The 18860-nt window shown below is 33.8% G+C and overlaps 5 protein-coding genes across 5 annotated transcripts; 2 read left to right on the top strand and 3 right to left on the bottom strand.

Annotated features, from left to right (window-relative positions):
* The first annotated feature begins 145 nt into the window (after nt 1–145).
* LOC108320598 (reticulon-like protein B22) lies at nt 146–1098 on the top strand. The gene is made up of 3 exons (XM_017552055.2): nt 146–429; nt 518–729; nt 805–1098. The coding sequence occupies exons 1-3, from the start codon at nt 170–172 to the stop codon at nt 921–923; spliced, it is 591 nt and encodes a 196-aa protein (XP_017407544.1). The 5' UTR covers nt 146–169; the 3' UTR covers nt 924–1098.
* Nucleotides 1099–2407: 1309 nt separating this feature from the next.
* LOC108320599 (probable mitochondrial adenine nucleotide transporter BTL1) lies at nt 2408–5333 on the bottom strand. Its single transcript, XM_052868274.1, has 6 exons — nt 5042–5333; nt 4789–4946; nt 4599–4693; nt 4135–4468; nt 3659–3896; nt 2408–2876 (listed from the first exon to the last, which is right to left on the bottom strand). The coding sequence occupies exons 1-6, from the start codon at nt 5088–5090 to the stop codon at nt 2623–2625; spliced, it is 1128 nt and encodes a 375-aa protein (XP_052724234.1). The 5' UTR covers nt 5091–5333; the 3' UTR covers nt 2408–2622.
* A 3327-nt stretch (nt 5334–8660) lies between these two features.
* LOC108320538 (auxin-induced protein 6B) lies at nt 8661–9098 on the top strand. Its single transcript, XM_017551984.2, has one exon. The coding sequence runs from the start codon at nt 8661–8663 to the stop codon at nt 9096–9098; it is 438 nt and encodes a 145-aa protein (XP_017407473.2).
* Nucleotides 9099–9732: 634 nt separating this feature from the next.
* Nucleotides 9733–10164, bottom strand: LOC108320537 (indole-3-acetic acid-induced protein ARG7). Its single transcript, XM_017551983.2, has one exon. It carries the CDS (start codon nt 10162–10164, stop codon nt 9733–9735), a length of 432 nt encoding a protein of 143 aa, XP_017407472.1.
* Nucleotides 10165–11063: 899 nt separating this feature from the next.
* On the bottom strand, nt 11064–18522 carry LOC108320419 (uncharacterized). Its single transcript, XM_017551834.2, has 15 exons — nt 18350–18522; nt 18229–18266; nt 18080–18123; nt 17902–17992; nt 17715–17820; nt 17558–17628; nt 16925–16994; nt 15905–15967; nt 15764–15835; nt 15477–15578; nt 15105–15179; nt 13642–13746; nt 12600–12716; nt 11485–11541; nt 11064–11372 (listed from the first exon to the last, which is right to left on the bottom strand). Exons 1-15 carry the CDS (start codon nt 18446–18448, stop codon nt 11316–11318), a joined length of 1167 nt encoding a protein of 388 aa, XP_017407323.1. The 5' UTR covers nt 18449–18522; the 3' UTR covers nt 11064–11315.
* Nucleotides 18523–18860: the final 338 nt, after the last annotated feature.

The raw sequence follows: 18860 nt of genomic DNA, 5'->3' as shown, positions 1-18860 counted from the left end.
TAAGATAAAACAGGCGAAGAAAACAATCGATCCACCATTGCTCTGATTTCAGATGTGTCTCTGAACTTTAGCTTAAAAAAAATTATTTAAAAAATAAAATTAGTTGTAATAAATGATTTTTAAAATGTTTATATTAGGGACGAGAGAAAGAGAGTGAGAAAAGGATAGGATGGGAAGAAAAGAAAAGAAGCGGGTTGAAAAGAAAGAGAAAGAGAAAGAGAAAAAGAAAGAAAAGAAAATTATGGATGAAAGAAGGAGGGGCGGAGAAGGAGCAGGGAAGGCGATGATAGCGTTGGTGATAGGGACGCTTGTTTACTATCACTGCGCTTATCGGAATTCGACTCTTCTCTCTCTTCTCTCCGACGTCTTCATCGTTCTTCTCTGCTCCCTCGCCATTCTCGGTCTTCTCTTTCGCCAGATGAACATACAGTCAGTGCCGTTCTCTTTTTCATTTTCATTTCAATTTCCCCCAATTACTTTTTTCCTTAGGTTTAGGGTTTCTTTTCTTTTCTGCTAGGGTTCCCGTCGATCCCCTCGAGTGGCAGATTTCCGAGGACACTGCCAATGCGGTTGTCGCATGGTTAGCCAACACTGTCGGCGCCGCCGAGTCTGTCCTCCGCGTTGCCGCCACCGGCCACGACAAGAGGCTCTTTCTTAAGGTCACCCTTTCCCTGTATCTCTTCTCTGCAATTGGAAGATTCGCTCTTGGTGTCACCGTTGCCTATGCCGGTAACCACTCCTTCTCTACTTCCCCTCTTCGTCCCTGTCAATAATACTATTCTCACCGTCCTTTTCTTTGCTCAGGGCTATGCTTCTTCTGTCTTTACACATTAGCAGAGTCCTCTCAATCAATTCGCTCCGCCGTGGCCTGGTTCTTCGGAAGAACTAATGACATCAGCGAAGAGCAAGACACGATCATGTAACAACCCCTTTTGGGCTTCACATTGGAAACTACATCACTCTGTTAATCATTTAGGTTAGCATTGTATTGTACTGAATTGAATTACTTGTACATACGATGTATATGTTCTCTAGATGTTTTCAGAACACCAATTTCTCCTCAAAGCAATGTTCTATAACATGTTGCTATTTCTTGATACAACTCCTTGTTATGCAATGTACAAAACTGTGTTTAGGTTCGCATGCCCATGCCATCTAATATTTCAAATATTCACTCATCTTTTTATAATTTTAGAACAAAACTAATGATGTTTTAAAGGGGTTTATGTTTTCAAGTATTCTTCTCAGTTAAACCTTTTTGTTTTTGTAGGTTCTTTTGATTGCCAATTTATATAAGCTCAATTTATATAAAACTTATGGGTCTTATTTACTGGTTTTGGTTATTTTGATTCATCAATTTTGTTAAATTGGTCAATAAGCCTTCTATTTCAAGGCAACTTTTTGCGTAACAAGAACACCAGATTAATATCAAAAATTACATATAATAATACAAGATTGAAGCCAATTGTAGTATAACAAAAATTACCTATTTTTGGAAGTTTTTCACTGGAGTTAAGACATGCAAACCAAGTACACAGGTACATATTGACAGCAATCATATTCAAGCCTTCAAGCTTTTGGAATTGGCAAGCATACTCAGAATTCCTTGTTGAGTTCCCTAGGCCAGTTTTTTGTTTTTCGTTGTTGTGCAAACCCTTACTGCAGGTCAAGGAGACACTCTCTCGGTACTAGCTTGTAATTTCTATCTCAAACAAGTTACATGTATAAATCTGATGATGTTAACTTTAAAATCATTAGTTTTCCCACTTCAGACCCATAAATAAAAACAATATAACCAACTCTATGTTAATACCAAGCGCCTACTCAAAGCTGTATTTAGATTCATCATTACCTAGATCTCTATAGTATACAAGTGTCACTGATTAATTAAACGTATCCATTTATCAATGCCTTTGTGAGAGAGTATCTATTAATTTTAACAAGGTTATCTATAATACAGAGATGATAACATAAATCTTAATTCATTTTAATGTTTCATATCTACTTTTCGACAATTTAAGACCATTACAATAAAAACTTCATTAAATAATACATAATACAGTATTTATACATTTCAACCTAAAAATATTGAATTTTAATTTTCTTTTCACTATCTCTAATACAATAATTGGTTTCATATAAAAAAATTTTATTATAATAATCTAAGATCTTATTTTAAAACACCTTAAATTTGAAATTTATGGTCGTGCTATAAAATGGAGATCTTAAACTTACAATTTTGCCTATAAGACTGTATTGAAGATGATGCAGTTAAATATTTAATAATGCGAATCTAATGCCCACTGAAGTCAAGCGAAACAATTCGGTGACAAATGAACGATGTGATTGTGATTGGGATGGAGAGAAACGTTGTGATTGTGATTGGGATGGAAAGAAACGATGAACATAGGAAACTTCTCCCGAACTCATTCTTTAACCTTATTCTTCGATAAGAATCTTTGCCAAATCAATATCAAAATCTGGAAACCTACAAGCTAGGCGACTCATTCGTTAGTACATGCGACCATTCCAACGAGCTAGCTTAATAACTTTCCCAATAATTTGTTTTCCTTACCCACCATGGTTATACCGTTCTTACAGAGAATTTTTAGAACTACAAACCTAAAATGGGTTTCCATTCTGGACAAGCAATATGTCTTTCCAGGCTTCATAAAACATCCAGGTGATACCAGATGATGGCATCACCTTTAAACAGCTTGCACCCCATCCTCTGTACAAACCCTTCAGACCTTCTTCTCTAATTACTTCCGTAAGTGCTGCTGCCATGTTTGGTGGGCACTTACCTTGCAAAGCGCCCACCATCAGCCGCTTCCTGGCCACCTCCAATGGGAAGCTAATTGTACTGGCAGTAAAACCTGGGTGATCACAAACAAGTCAGATAACACAAATCTTTAATACTAACTAACAAGTACAAAATGTTCAGGATCAACATGTGAGACAGAGTTAGCTTGGTACACCATAATAACGGGACTAAGAGGGCATTTTGATTTGATAACAGTGAAATCAAAGACAAAAACTTGGAAGGGCGAAGAAATAGAGGAAAACAGGAGTTCGGCAGAGTGGAATCCTGAGTTAAGAGACAAAGAAGTGTGGGTTCGCACAGTTTTATTTCATTGCAAAAATCTTTGCTTGTAAGAGACAAGCAAGAATAACTAAACCGATTATATATATATATATTATAATGTAATTGATCACTGATATATTTCACAACAAATCTGGTGCTTATGCTTTTATAACAAAATCAATGATAAATATTTATTATGGTTAATTTGAGCTTAATCACATTGTTACTCTATTTTCCCAACCAAACGATACTTCTTTCACTCTATTTCATACCTATTTTCTCACCAACCTATTTCATCTCCCTCTATCAAACACAGCTTAACTGACACTGGCAAACATAAATGCCGGGAAAATCAACACATCCAATTAAATCTATAAAACCTTGAAACACACTCACACTCTTTCTCAATAAGAAAACAAGAAATAAATCAAATTGTGAATGACTACTTTTGCATAACATATTCCATGGTGTCTCCTTTGCTTCATGTAACATGGGTGTGATTTCGAAACAGGGCAAGACCAAGAACAACAAGAAAGGAGAACATAAATAAGTAAATACTAGAGATTCTCTAACCTGCTAGAGCTCCAAGCACAAGCATCTCTGGACGATTTAGAGTTTTCTTATTTTTGGACTGGCAGTAAGAATCCTTCATGGTATCATACAAGAAATAATAGCATGTACTGTATGGAAGCATGCCAACTAGTGTCGGTGAGATACCAGCATAAAAAGCGCCAACACCACCATCTTTATAAATATTTCTTATCGCAATACCTAAAGTAGGGTAGATTTCAGGACTAACGGTTAGCCGGTCCTGTTATAAAATCAGAAGACAATTGCAATTTTAAACAAGATTAAGAGACAAGAAAAAAAGAAAGAGTTCAAATTTTCAAGCCATGGTCATTATTAAACAGAACAAAAGCATATATAATTTGGATTGAAGCGTGATTCCTAATTATGGTGATGTCGCAGTACAAAATAAATACACATAGTCCATCCAATTAGACATATATCGTGATGTGATTAATTACTTCCTTTTTTCCGTAACATACCTTCAAAACTTCAAGGGGATGGCATACAATTGTGCTAGCAATTCCTGCTGCGGCACCAGCGACAGCAACTGGTGAAATCCAAGACATGGGCAGGTTGAAATCGATGAAACCTATCTGCAACTTGGGGTCGCCAGCCTCTTCCCATTTGTTTTGCAGGGATGTCATAGTCCGTTTGACGCACTCAAATGTGGCTAGCTCAATAGCCTGTGTTGGAACTATACGAAGCATATTGATCATGTTTCCAGCCCACAATCCTTGCCATCCCTGCTGCTGTATAACCTCTACGAAACTGCCGGCAATATTTTTCGATCCAACACCAACAACCATTCTTGTCCTGCATGCATAGTTTACAGATCACTACAAATGAATACCACTGTATCAGCCCGGCTAGGTAGCCAGGTAGGAATTGCAAACAGATAGCCGGATTTGCGAAGAAAAAAAAAAGTAAAACAAAAAGGACGAACCTAATGGTCTCAAGAGGAGCAAGTATCGCCTTTGTCATGGCCCCTGCAAGGGCACCGCTGAAAAACTCGCGGGCCTCTCTAGAGCCCAGAAAATTCTGAAAAGGGGAAACAGTAAAAAGATAAAAAAATATAAAACAAACAGAAGGTGGGCACAATGAAAGGGAGAACAGAAAGAGGAAGGGAAGGTAACCGGAAGCGGGGGAAGGCGAAATTGAAAATCAAAGGAAGGGTTGTGATGATCGGCGTGCATGTCCTTGGTGATGGTGTAGACGTCTCCAAAGACTCCGTGCCCATGCTTGTTGCTGTTGTGCGCGTGAGACGGAGAATGGGTTTGCAATGCCATGTTCCCTTCCTAAAGGAATGGAAAAAACAGAACAAAAGATATTAACAAAAAACCGTTTTGCAACGCAGGTAATCGAAGATATTAACGCGAAGAAAAAGACATGCCTGAGGTTGAGGTTTAGAGTGAGAATTAGTTTTGGAGGAAGACATTTTGTTGTGTTGTGTTGTGTTAACGTTGTTGTTGTGTTCTGTTTCGTTGTTTTTGACTTCTCTGAACACAACAGGTTCTGCTTCCTTAGGGTTTCTTCTTCTTCTTCCTCCTCCTGTCTGTCACTCTGCAGAGAGATGAAGCACAAGTATTTATAGAAAGAGATGATCTCGCGATCTCGCAATCTCGCCGGCTTATCGCTCTCGCTTCGGATGAAATGCGGACTCGTATTTTCGCATCAAAATGTCGCTTTCTTTATCGTTCACCATTTGCAATTAAATATTAAAATTTAATCCTTTTTATACCATTTTATTGCTTACACGCCCTTTTCCCACGTAATTACAACTCTTAATTGTGACATTTTTTATATTCTATCATTCTCTCTTACGTCACGAGGGACAAACAACATCACTTTTTTTTTAATTTTCTTAAACAATATTATCGACACACCATATTACCATTAATTCTTAATTTCACCCTTCATTCATATAAAACATAAATAATCCAACCATTTCCTAATATAACAAAAATTAACTATTTAATAGAACTAACCAAAAAATTCTTCTAAAATGTATCTCAAAGAATATCTAGAAAGATGCATTAATATAATACATAAATTTCTCATAGCGAATATTTTCCATCATAATTTTTTTATTTTATTTCAAAAAAGTATGTGTCGTCATATAAAAATAAATAAAGGGTTTGCACGTTTTTAAGGTTTTAATTGAGAAAATATGATTAAAAAGTGTTTAGTGACAGGATTAGAGGTTTGATTGTAAAAGTAGAGTGCAGTCATAACAATAACAGCAATCTCACGTATCTGCTGCCACGTCAACGTGTTAATCGTAGGTTAGTGCGGTTTTAGAAGGATAACTTTGTTTCTTTATTTTATTGGGAATTTATTTATTTATTTATTTGTTTATTTATTTATTTGTTGCCTTCATTCAACGAACTGAAGAATGGTTATCGCAATTGCACCAATCAATATAGGGTTGGTGTCTTGGGAATAGTGAGTCAAGATAATATAATTCATCTTTAATCATATCTATCTTAATACAATTCGCTAAAAGTTAATTAGGTTAAGTTAGAAATATAATGTTTTCAATTCAATATGTAAAATATTATAAATAATAAACTCACAAATTATTTTACTGAATAATAATAGATATTAATATTTGAGTGTACTGTTACAATCCTGAGAATATTAATTTGTTTTAGAAACTATCAAATGTGTTAAATAAACAAAAGTAACATATCAAAATAACAAGAAGTTCATCATATTTTATAAAATATTGTCTCAGTTAAAAAAATATTCACTGAATATTCTACAATATTCAGACAAATTTAACTTTTATTTTAAAAACAATTTTGTTATGATTTTTGTTCAGACTTTAGAGTGATGTATAGATTTTTAAATGTTTAAAAAGTTTTGGCCTTTGGCACATATGAGTGAACACCTCTTCTCAAAAACTCAGTTCCTTTTTTGTCTTACTCTTTCAAATTTCTTGTATGCATTTTTCAATTTTGCAGTAAAGTTTAGTTGACACTGTATTGTAGTATATATGTATCGTTAACTTTTTATTTTTATCAATTATTAAAAATATATCAACATGTCAATAGTATAACATGTAAACTATTATACGTAATAACAAAGTGACACGTGTTCATAAACTAAAATGCTCAATAAAATATTCATTCAGATGCTTTTTGTGTGAGCTTAAACATATAAAACACTTCAATTAATATTAGGATTTGATTGGATTATGCAGGAAATTGAGTTCAATAAGTGGATTCAAGTTTATTTATTCAAAGAATTAAGAATTGGATAATTAAGTGAATTAACATAAACGCTTTTCAATTATTGATAAATTGTAAGAAGGTGATTTACTAACACCAATTGAGATCAATAATATTATAATTTCGTTAAAGTTGACCATTTAATGGAACAAATTGAGAGTTCAATAACACGATTTAGTTTATTTTCAGGAATTAATACTTGATAATTAAGTAGTATAATGATAATTGTAGAGTAACTAAGTTAATATTTTAAATGGTTGCATGATTTTAGTGACCTGTACATGTACTTTATTGAGTGAAAGTTTTATATTATCCAGAAATAAACAAGTTAAAAAATATACGAGAAAAAAAAACTTTGAATATATCCTAATTAAGATTTTTAATTAAAGATAGGCTTAATACCCTCTTTGGTTCCCAGTTTCAGTGATTAATGTCAAATAAGTCTCCATTTTTAAAAGTGTTTTGAATATGTCCAAAGTTATTCAAATTTATGTCAAATTTGTCCCTTCCGTTAACTATTATCAAACGGAGTAAATGCGTTAATGATGTGGCAGTAATTATTGGCAACGTTTCAATAGATTGTTGTGTGCGTGGTGACGTGTATGTTAATAATAGAAGAAACAGTGTTGTAATAAAGATTAGATTTTCAATGTTAATAATAGAAGAAACAGTGTTGTAATAAAGATTGGATTTTCAACTTTAGGGAAAATCTGATTTTAGGGCACTGATACGCGAGATTATTCTAACATACACGTCACCACGTACACAACAATCTATTAACACGTTGCCAATAATTACTGTCACATCATCAACACATTAACTCCGTTTGGTAATAGTTAACGGAAGGGACAAATTTGATGCAAATTTGAATAACTTTGGACATATTCAAAATACTTTTAAAAATGAGGACTGGGGACCAAAGAGGGTATTAAGCCTTAAAGATAATGTTAAATTCTATGGATTTTTTTTTTCTTTGGTTTGCTATACGCTGATAAAAATCTATTCATTATTATTTTCTCTCTTGATGATCATGAAATTGGAATACCTTTGAATTTGAAAAGCTTCTCAAAATTCTTAACAAAAATTCACAATATCTATCTATGTTTGTATTTCGTTTTTTTATTAATAAGATCATTTCAACCTGCTGGCTTAAGTGTCTGTTTCATAAACAAATAGGCGAGTCACATGCAAATCACAGAGTACCATCTTCCACGATCTTCTAAGCATCCAACAAAACAAAGCAACAATCATATGTTCAAGTTGCCATTAAATAGTTATCTAAACTCAAACAAAAATAGCTAGTTAACATTGATTGAGAGTTATATATATGTCATCTTGTACATATTAATTTCTGATATGTTTTAAAGAAGCTATTAAATTAAAATAGCTTTAGATTTTTCTGTACAGATTATTTTGCAAAGTTAAAACAGATGCTTGGAAAACTAAAAAACATGTTATTTGAGGTGCATTTGAAGTATGTGAGTTTCTAATTACTAACACTATGTGTAATACTGAGATATTTTTTAAATGCAAGCAACAAAACCGATTCAAACAAAATGAACATTTATGGATCTGATTCTTACACCTGCAGCTGATCTCTAATCTCAATGATTATCTGTACTGTGCAGAAAAAATTATTGGCAGTAGGAATAAAATATGGTGTTTGCATGAATTAAATTTTGATATAGCAGTTGGCATCTGAGGCTGAGTTTGATTATAAATTGTACCTCTGTACAGAACTCATCATCACTCTTCACTTTGAATGCACATATATGATGGATTCAAATTCAAAGAAGTGTAACAAGATCCGTGAGGTGGTTAGGCTTCAACAGATCCTCAAGAAGTGGAAGAAAGCTGCAACATCTTCCTCTGCTTCCAACAGTGCAGACATGGTTCCAAAAGGCTTCCTCGCTGTCTGTGTTGGAACAGAGCTCAAGAGATTCATCATTCCCACCCATTACCTGAGACACCAAGCTTTTGAGATTTTGCTCCAAGAAGCCCAAGATGAATTTGGTTTCCAGCAAGAGGGTGTGCTCAAAATCCCATGCCATGTATCAGTCTTCCAGAAAATACTCAAGACCGTGGAGGACAACAACAACAACAAACAACCTTTGCTGCATCACTCTGGCTTCCATGGAGACAAGGACAACACTAGTTTTCATGAATCAGATTGTGAAGTTACTCCCCCTCATCATCCTCAAACTTGTACATAGATATATTAATTCTGTAATATTGACAGTGATCGTAATAGACTGCTTCTATCCTTTTGAGATGATCAACATGCATGCATTAGTTCTAATTCATTATAAAGTAGTGCAAAGTGCTGCTTAGTTTTGATTAAATGCATGTATTGGTTATGCTTCCCTATTAATAATTTTGATAACATATACATAAATCCAGGAACACAGTATCCTCGTTGATGTCTTCCTATTTATTTCTTAACAATGAATTGGGGACTATGACATTTGTACATGAATGTGTGTAGATAGATGTCAGTGTGCAAAATTATAAAATGTGAAATACATATTCTGTGATCTTGATTGCCATAGAGATATTTCCTGATAAACTGGCAAGGATTCCCAAATGAAAAGAAGTAGGATTGAAAACAAACATTAATTAGGTTTTGTACCCCTCGAGCTTGATCCAACACCTGCGCTCCCTTCCAATGAAAAAATCGAAGGGCATGCAGATTTGTGATTTGTCCGTACACATTGCAGTGAACGAAAATATTACATACGTATATAAAAGTATATACATGTATTATACGTTGTTGTTGTGATTGTTATCAGGAGTGTGTGTGTGTGTGTGTGAATGATTAAGATGAATGCGATGGAAGGAAGGAATGAATCAATGGCTGCTTATGATTGGGATGTCGGAAAGTTTCTTGGGAGGAAGGAAGGCCCGTTTTCGTTGGGAACATGAGGTCAAAATTTGCTGAAAATGGTCTTCATCGCAGGGGATGTGAATGGCGCCGTGATGATCGCAGCCATATTCTTCGGCGACGGATTCCATCAACGCAGCGAAGTCAGGCATGGCCAAGAAGCGTACCGGAATGACGAAGCGTCGGAAGTGGGGGCCCACATAGACGGCGAGGGAGCCTTTGGGAACCTTGGCATTCCTTGCGCCGCCGTCGGAGGAGACTCCTGAACCCAGCAATGGCTTCTTGGAAAGAGGTTGAATATGCCAGCTTGTGGATCTGGGTATCGATGATTTCAGATGGTTTGGGATTTTCTTAATGATTTTTGGGGTGCATATCGAAAAGCTTCTTGAGAGTTTCATTTCCGGTGCTCATTCAATCTCCTCCGGTCTCCTCCGGTGGTGGTTGGGAGTGATCGACCGGGGAGAAGAGAGGGAAGAAGAAGAGTTTCTTTGCTGAAGAAACTTTCCCTCCTTAACTGCTTCAAACTTAAAGCTTCAAATTAAGCAAGATGGATGGAAGACAAGACAGCTTCTGTTCACGCCATGCATCTGCCTCCTTAATTTATTCCTAACTATGGTTTTATTTACTATTTCTAGAAATGACAAATTGATTATCCAATTTTTAATGTAGATTAACGAAACCGCCTATTAACTAATGTAGGATCTAAAGTACAATCTAGTTGTGGAAAGCTTTTGTGTATGTTTTTTTATGATTTCTCTAGATTGACACCTATTTACTAAAGATATACAGTCAATTGACACTTAGTATTATGGCCTTCCTTCTCATTTTTTTTTTACAATTAAGAAATTATTATTTTTAATTACCATATTACACTAATTACATGGTTGTGAGGGGTTGTTTTAAAATAATGGGTGACAAAAGATTATCTTCCTTAAATTAAAGACAAATTCATGGTAATTAAATAATTCGGAAACAATTAATGTTTCACTTGTGCTTATTTTCTTATACGGCGGAAGACTTTTTATGTTGTTTCTTAAGAATTGTTGCACAATGTTAAATATAAGTTAAGGTGGTTTTCATTAGAAAGTACTTATACATGTATTGCATTTCGAGTGGCCTTTATTTCTAGTGTTTTGTTGATTAAATTGTGTTCTCTTATTCTCCTCTTTCAAATGGTTTATAGGAACTTTGTTATACCAATGTGGTATAACAAAATCTGAAGTCGAAGATCTGCCGTTGTTATAATCATTAGCTTGTATCTGGGTAGCAAAGCAGCAAATGTTAAAGGAGACAACGCTAGAACAGAAACTGTGGGGAGGCCACAATCAAAGTTAGATTTTGAAGAATCAAGGAACATGGCCAGAAGAAAGGGACAAAAACATTTAAAATTTCAAATATTCTATATGCTATTTTGTGTATTTCTCTACTGATCACAACTTCTTTGACACACTACAGATATCATTGGAATTTTTCCTTATTTACATATTTCATCCTTTGCTTCATATTTTCTTACAGAGCATACCTTTACCATTAACATCCATAAAAATTTTCATCTTGAATAACGGTCCACAAGTGCTTTGGCTTTATCTGGTGCAAAGAACCTAGCCTGCACAAAAAAAGTTATAATAGTGCAGAAAAAGAAAATTTTAGTTTATATAAATGTTATTTTTACATTTTATTCGCCTACTCAATTATGAAAGTTCAACTCATAAACTTACTTGTATGAACATTCTTTCAGCATCACCAATATTTTTGTTTTCTTTTAGGATGATTCCCTGTAAAAAATTACAAGACATACTTTGAGTAAATAGCTCCTTCCACTACATGTCCTTTGGCAGAGAAAGCGATTGATTAAAGATATCTAACACAAGTCATTTTTGAAAAGTTGAATATAGAATTGTATTAAGACATACTCAAAACGAATTAGTCTATTTCGCTTTCGACTTTAATTTATTGGCACTATTAGTGAAATTTGTTCTTATGCATATGATTTGTACATAGGGTGAATTCTTATTCTATGCCTATGAAAATGTTTTAAACTAATAGTTTATATGTATTAAGCTTAGTTGTGTGTTCAATCGAACTGTATTTCCACATCACTTTGGTGGAACTAGTATTTCTTACAACTCATGGTCGTGCCAAAAGGACTAATTGGGCAATACAGTGGGTCTATCGGGCCAACACAAGTTTTGAAAAAGGCTTTAGATACCATGTTAAATTATACAAAGGAAAAGAAATTAATACAATAAATAAATGAGATATGATATCTTCTAATAGAAAGTATGATACAGGAATAAGTAAAAAAAGTTTCTAATATTCTAATAACACATAGGGCCAACACAGTTTTGAAAAAGGCTTTAGATACCATGTTAAATTATACAAAGGAAAAGAAATTAATACAATAAATAAATGAGATATGATATCTTCTAATAGAAAGTATGATACAGGAATAAGTAAAAAAAGTTTCTAATATTCTAATAACACATAGGGCCAACACAGTTTTGAAAAAGGCTTTAGATAGCATGTTAAATTTTACGAAAGGAAAAGAAATTAATACAATAAATAAATGAGATATGATATCTTCTAATAACAAAAATATGACACGGGAATAAGTAAAAAAAGTTTCTAATATTCTAATAACACATCCTTATTTCTATAATTATAGCACACAACCTTGGAAAAAACCAAATGGACAGAAAAGAACTAAAGCAAAGTTCTGTAAATAATAACTTATTCTACCATATAAATTTGCTGCAATGATTATTTTCTTTAATTAGATTTATAAAGGGAAAAAAAGAGCATTTAGTGATTAAATGAGATGAAAAATACAGACCTTAGCTAAGTATCCACGAAAATCATTAGGGTAAGTGGATATGAGTTGATCATAAACAGCTACAGCATCACTGACATGGCCCCAATCTGAGTAGGCTTTCCCTAGAAGTAATTCAACCTGAGAAATGTAGGAATTTTAGAAAAAATATATGCATAAGAAACAAAAAAAAATGAAGTATGTGAAATGTACTTTCAGAATGCTACATCTCAGTAAATCCTAAAATAAAATAAAAAGATTAAGATGAAACTAACGAATTTTTCCTGCTTGCGAAAGGTACACCATTTCACCACTATTAAGAAATGACTTTTCGTGCCTTTCAAGGGTAGTATTTTTAAGAAAAATACGGAAATGGGTGTATTTTAAATAAATTACAGATATAGGTCAATCAAGTTTTAAAATATGATTTTAGCTTAAAAATAATTATTGAAATCGTGCTTTAAAAGAAAATTTCAACTGTTTTTGTTTTTAAAAAAATAGAAGTTGTGTTTTTTAAAACAGTTTATTCATACCCCTAAACTTATTTGAAATCTATCCATTCCTGTGATATTTTAAAAATAAGTACCCTAAAATGTAAAATCATGTTTCTAGGTTATTACTCTTATTCTTCATGAGCTTGGTGACAGTGCTGTCTTTGCCGACAGCAGCTGCTGGTTGATGGCAAGTCCGCAGACGGGAATAACAACATGAGCCAGCCTAGGGTTTACCAAAATGAGCATTGTGAAGGTGTTGTTCTACAGTGGAGGCATACTAAAATGCCACCACACAATAATTGGCTTCGTGTTCATAACCTTCCAGGTTGGGCAGCGCTAATAAGTAGGATACCAACTTTGAAATAAGTAGATAACTGAATATTATTCTCTGATTATTTAGTACACGGGGATATGATGAAAATTCAGCTGACTAATTCATTCTAACCCAGTAGTTGCAGGCAAAAAAAAAATACCGATTCACCACCCTAAATTAGAAAAATAAAATCTGAAATAAATCTATACAGAAATGGAAATGAGGAAATAAAAATCTCAAGTTAGAATTGTGAATTTACTTGGACAGGATCAAGCTTCTGTGAGTCTGATGGGTTGCTATTAGAACTTTTGCTTAAGTTTTCGGAACTCAAATCCTTACGATAAGTCAAAAGTAATTGAACAGCCTGTTGAAGAAAGAATGGAAAAATAGAATGTTAATTCAACATGCATAGTACCACTGAGAGTCCAAAAGAAAAACCCCATACTTATACTTATGTACAATATATTATTTGATTTTGTCGGGAAATCAAAGGAAGAGAATACAAGATAACACTACCTTTAATCCAAAACCCTAAAATATAGGTTCTTCTTATATATATTACTAAGTTTGTCTATTTATTTACAATTTGGGACTCCAACTTATACTTGAACTCCAATAGGTTTAAGGAATTACTTTTTGTTTCCATTTTATGTTTTATTTTTCCAAAGGTATGTTCAGAAAATGGGAAAATCAATATTCATGTACAAATCTTTAAAGAGAAGAAACAAAATGAAATAGGGGTGTAAAAAAATGGACTCTAAATTTTTTTAGTGAATTATAATGAGTTAAAAGTAAACCATTAATCCATTTATGACCCCTTAAACAAATATCAAGAAAAATTCAATCCATCCATGAGTCATTTAATAAAAGACCATCTAATCCCCCATCAACTATTTCTTGGGATAACTATCCAAACGATTCATTTAAAAGCATATTGTATTTTATTCGTACAATACTTACGTACATTCTTGTACCCAAACATAGTATGGCCCAAAAGACCGGTCCCATAAAAAACCATGCTCAACCAATGAACTTTTAGACTACTTAACCCAACGGATGACAAAAATATATTGGATGACTCAATCAAACCAACAAAAGTGTTGATTCAATCCATTAATATTTATTTTTATAATTGGATGGATTGATCGGATTCTATATGGATAGATAGGATTATTAGTGGACAAATGGATTGAATTGTCTCGTCAAAATGAAAAAGGGTAGCAATTTTGTGATTATTATGAAATACAAAAATGAAAAAAAAATGTGGGTTTTGACTATTTGAGTGCATAAATCTTTGAAGAGAAGAAACAAAATGAAAATAAAGTGGCTTATTTGTAATTACTAGTGGAAAACAAATGTAAAAAACGTTTCCACAAACCTAAGGAACCATAAGCTTTTGAACCAGAATGGTCATATCATGAAATTGGAGCATTATACGCCAAAGCCTAAGGTTAGATAAGAAAACTGTAGTAAACAAATAAACGTTTATCTGCAAATCGTGGATCATAAGAATCAGGAAAAGAAAAACTTTTCTTTCAGTACTATAGAAATTTTCCAATTAGTTATCGTCTTTGGACAGACTAATCATCGTGAAAACCATCATAAAAAGGTGTACTTGATTGTACTTTTAGAAAGACGTGTGGAAATTAACCATCATCAAGCAAAATAATAGAATTAATTTGTGCATATTTATCCTGAAAATCCTTTATCATGACGACAAACCTCCTCCGGCTTTTTGGCAGCGAGTAATGAATTGGTAAGGCCACGGAGAACTTCAAGTTGGATATCTTTGGACACCTGTCAGAGATCAACCAAATTTTATGGATAATGTTTGATGGAATTACTAAGCTTGCTACATTTGATCGATTATAATTTGTAGACATAGCCTCTTCTTCACTAGATTTCAGATTAACAGATATATTGCTTTCATTAAAAAATTTAGCATAAAAAACTTAAGCACATACTATGGGAAGTAAAGTGAAAAAAATATTTTACAAGAGCAGAAAATATAATTTATCCCGAGTCCTAAAACAATCATCTAGTTGCTGATGGTTTTATGACATTACTCCAAAAAAAAAGGTTGAAAATACTGACCTTTGCTGAACTTTTATATGCAGCAACACTCCCTTCATAATCCTTGAGTCCGTATTTAACTTCTCCAAGCAAACGAAAAACATCAGCATCACTTGGTTTTACCTTGGAATAGCACCAAAAAAATTTCTCAACGGTAATCTAAGGTCAATTAGCCTGATTTTCACAACATATTTTGGAAAGAGAAATTCTGTGTCTAATAAATATATAGCTATAATTTCCCTCGTAGAGATACTTTCCAACACATGTAACTGGAAAATTCCAGGGGATATCCATGCTCAACACAATACCTTCGTCAAATCATCAAGTAGAGAAGCAGATCTTGCATATTCCCCTAGTTCAGCCAAAGTTACTGCAGCTCCCTGGAAGTCATTCAAAATGTATCTAAAAAGACAGAAATCAGAAGAACAGAACTAGCATCCAAAACTTACTTCAAGAGCAGTTGGATCTCTCGGGGAAATACTTAATGTTGCTTCAAATTCCTTGAGCCTACTCTGCCATATATCACAAAGTATACCATAAATGATTCTGTGGTTTTCTCAGAATGTATAGAGATGATATTTGAAGGATTACATAACACAGGAAAGGGTAACGTGGTAACTTTGTTTATACATAATGGATATCGATACGCCCTAATGGAAGGAGTATATTACTCCTGTGTCACTAAAAATTTATCTCAGAATCAGATGGAATCAGACCAAACAAAGCAAACTAATGACAGGCCCAGATGATAGGTGTCAGAAATAACAGAATATGTCGGTACTTCCGTAGACACACCTTAGTTACTCCAAGAGTGGTACTGGTATCTAAGGGAAAAATAGGATTCTGAAAAAATTATCTGATGAGGTAATTCTTAAACAGAACAAATCACAGTAAGTACTATCAACTTGATTACATAATCAGAATTGTTCATAATCTTCAAAAATAGTTATAAAGTTTCTTTGCTGTGTGTGCACCTGTATTTATAGCATAAGTTGTTCAATTGTTACAATTTGCAGGTCCCAAAACGAAAATCAACTAGCCTTTTGGTAGAATCTCTGTCCATAATTACTAAGAGAATTAAGCAAATTTAAATTCCTGTTGGTCAATTATTATAAAATCTCCTTGTCTACACATTACTTCTTTGTATTTAGTAAGTGTCCATGGAAGGCTTTACCATCTGATAGAAAAATACCGATCTGTCATATCAAAGCTAAGTATATTTATTTTTATCTTGCCTGATGTTAGTCCACTACCGGTAAATAATGTTGAAAACAAAACACAACCAACAATACCAAACTTTAATCCACCAAACCTTCACTTTTCCATCAGTTCGTGGAAAGAAACAATCTTAATTCAGTGAACTTTGGCTTCACAAGGAAAGGAAATAAGAGTATAAGACAAATAATTAGGAAGGACATCAGTGCCTGACCAATTGCTAGAAGATAACAATAATTGGGTGGAAATCATACCTGGAGAGTAGCTTTCTCCTCCTCGGACAACTTACTATTGACAACAGCACTTTCATCCGTAGGACTAACACTGAAAGATATCCCAATTTAAACTGTAACCAAAACTACATGGCAAATAATGAACATGATGAGGAAATATATGAATAACATCCATAATTACAAGCAGCGCCGAGCATGACATAGTTTACAATTCAAGATGATGAATATCTTGAGCTATATAGGTCTGATGGAGGATTTGATGGAAGTTGAAAAGTCTGCCTAGTAACGTCTTGTCCCAGTTTATTTGTAAAAGCACGCTAATTAAGCTTATAAATGATTTAGATGTTAGTCCTAAGGCATCACCTTTCTCATAAAACAATAGGTTGAGCATAAAATTCATTCAATCCCAATCAAAGGAGAAAACCTAATTAGCGCTCTTTTCAAGCAAGGCTTTAAAGTTAACAATGCTAAAAATCAATCTACCCCAATTTAAAGATTATTTACCAATATTATTTTTGTAACACGCTTGAGAAGTTAATTTAACTGGTAACAAAAAAAAAATCAGATAAAATACGAATAATTGTGCAGCAAAAGACCGAGATGCAAAAATAGGCTGTTCCAATAATTAATTATCTGGTTTAAGAGCATGCATACCTTCCCGATGGAAGAAAATCTCCAAAAGCAAAAACCAGACCGAAGACTACAACAGCTACCCCCACTCCAATCTGTATCATGACAGTTACATACATGTACAGAGTTTTGATATCTAAAAGAAAACAGGGTTTTATGTGGTAGGAAGCAACAATGGTACCTTAGTAGGAAGGCTAATTGTCTTTTCGTCGGAAGAAACTGGTGCATCATAGTCAATTGCTCCAAACTCCTTTTGCTCCTCTGCCTTCTTCTGCTCAAGTGCTGACCTGCGTAGTGTGGAGAAAGAGTAACTGAGCATTGTTGGTCATAATTACAAAGAGTGAAATAGGTGTAAGAGTAAGGTGCACCTTGTAACTGTTTTTAGGCGTTCCTCAAAGTCAACATCCAAAAAATCGTTCCTAGATTTGCCGTCAAGTTGTGAACTTAAACGGGGCGCCTCTGCCAATACCATATTATCATATAAAATAAAATGAAAGGCAAAAAAGGGGTAGCAGAAGGGAAGAGATGCTATTGAATTGCACTTACGAGAAGACAGAGAGCGAGACTGTTTAGGTGCTGGTCCCTTGACACTGCAACAAAAGACAGACACACATGTAATGGCATGGCATAACAATGACATAATCTATGAATTGTAAATACGTATATAACCATGAAATGATGCATCATCATCATACCTTTGCTGCGACACGAGACCCTTGTCAGATTTGTTGGTCTGGGATAGAAATAAAAGAACAATCAATAGAAATGAGAGCTTAAAAAGAAATGGAAATGGAGAAGAAGAAGACGCAGCCTAACCTTAATCCTGTTGGAGTTTTCTCCAAAACCACGACCACCTTGCTTCGAATCGGAGCAATTTATTTGGAACCAAAAGAAACCGCTGCTTCTGAGAGACATTGCATAGAGCTTTTGCTTGTATTGTATCACATACTTGCACCACACCACAGTTGTGATAAGGTTCCGAGAGCCACTATGCAACTGTCAGGTATATCAAATTATTCTATTATTTATTTTAAAAAAATATTTAATTTAATCTCTTCATTTTTTAAATCAGTCAAACTTACTCACTTTCTTCCGGTTATCATTATTGTTATCATATTTGAAAACTGAAAATTAGTCCAAACCTTCAACCATAAGTTAATTTATTGACCTATAAACATTTGAAGAAATTGTAAACATAAGATGAAAAGGAAGTTAAAGAAAAGTTAATATTCATGGAGATTTAAGGGGAAGGAGGTTCACATGTAAGATTGATTTTGATATAGAGATGAAAAGAAATTCATTTGTGTTTTTGCAATTTTAGTATATA

This window comes from Vigna angularis, chromosome 9 (assembly GCF_016808095.1).
Source record: "Vigna angularis cultivar LongXiaoDou No.4 chromosome 9, ASM1680809v1, whole genome shotgun sequence".
Lineage (NCBI taxonomy): Eukaryota > Viridiplantae > Streptophyta > Magnoliopsida > Fabales > Fabaceae > Vigna > Vigna angularis.
The sequence above is the reverse complement of the archived record's forward strand: the minus strand, read 5'-3'. Positions and strand labels throughout refer to the sequence as shown.

What these genes read in the sequence shown, in the direction of transcription:
- LOC108320538 (XM_017551984.2), top strand. Translation starts at nt 8,661, where the DNA reads ATGGATTCAAATTCAAAGAAGTGTAACAAGATCCGTGAGGTGGTTAGG.
- LOC108320599 (XM_052868274.1), bottom strand. Translation starts at nt 5,090, where the DNA reads ATGTCTTCCTCCAAAACTAATTCTCACTCTAAACCTCAACCTCAGGCA. An exon ending in TTCGCCTTCCCCCGCTTCCG is followed by an intron (nt 4,694 to 4,788) that starts GTTACCTTCCCT and finishes TCCCCTTTTCAG; the next exon opens with AATTTTCTGGGCTCTAGAGA. An exon ending in ATCCCCTTGAAGTTTTGAAG is followed by an intron (nt 3,897 to 4,134) that starts GTATGTTACGGA and finishes ATTTTATAACAG; the next exon opens with GACCGGCTAACCGTTAGTCC.
- LOC108320537 (XM_017551983.2), bottom strand. Translation starts at nt 10,164, where the DNA reads ATGAAACTCTCAAGAAGCTTTTCGATATGCACCCCAAAAATCATTAAG.
- LOC108320419 (XM_017551834.2), bottom strand. Translation starts at nt 18,448, where the DNA reads ATGTCTCTCAGAAGCAGCGGTTTCTTTTGGTTCCAAATAAATTGCTCC. An exon ending in TACTTGATGATTTGACGAAG is followed by an intron (nt 15,579 to 15,763) that starts GTATTGTGTTGA and finishes TGCTATTCCAAG; the next exon opens with GTAAAACCAAGTGATGCTGA. An exon ending in TTCGTGGATACTTAGCTAAG is followed by an intron (nt 11,542 to 12,599) that starts GTCTGTATTTTT and finishes AATTTTTTACAG; the next exon opens with GGAATCATCCTAAAAGAAAA.
- LOC108320598 (XM_017552055.2), top strand. Translation starts at nt 170, where the DNA reads ATGGGAAGAAAAGAAAAGAAGCGGGTTGAAAAGAAAGAGAAAGAGAAA. An exon ending in TTTCGCCAGATGAACATACA is followed by an intron (nt 430 to 517) that starts GTCAGTGCCGTT and finishes CTTTTCTGCTAG; the next exon opens with GGTTCCCGTCGATCCCCTCG. An exon ending in TGTCACCGTTGCCTATGCCG is followed by an intron (nt 730 to 804) that starts GTAACCACTCCT and finishes TTCTTTGCTCAG; the next exon opens with GGCTATGCTTCTTCTGTCTT.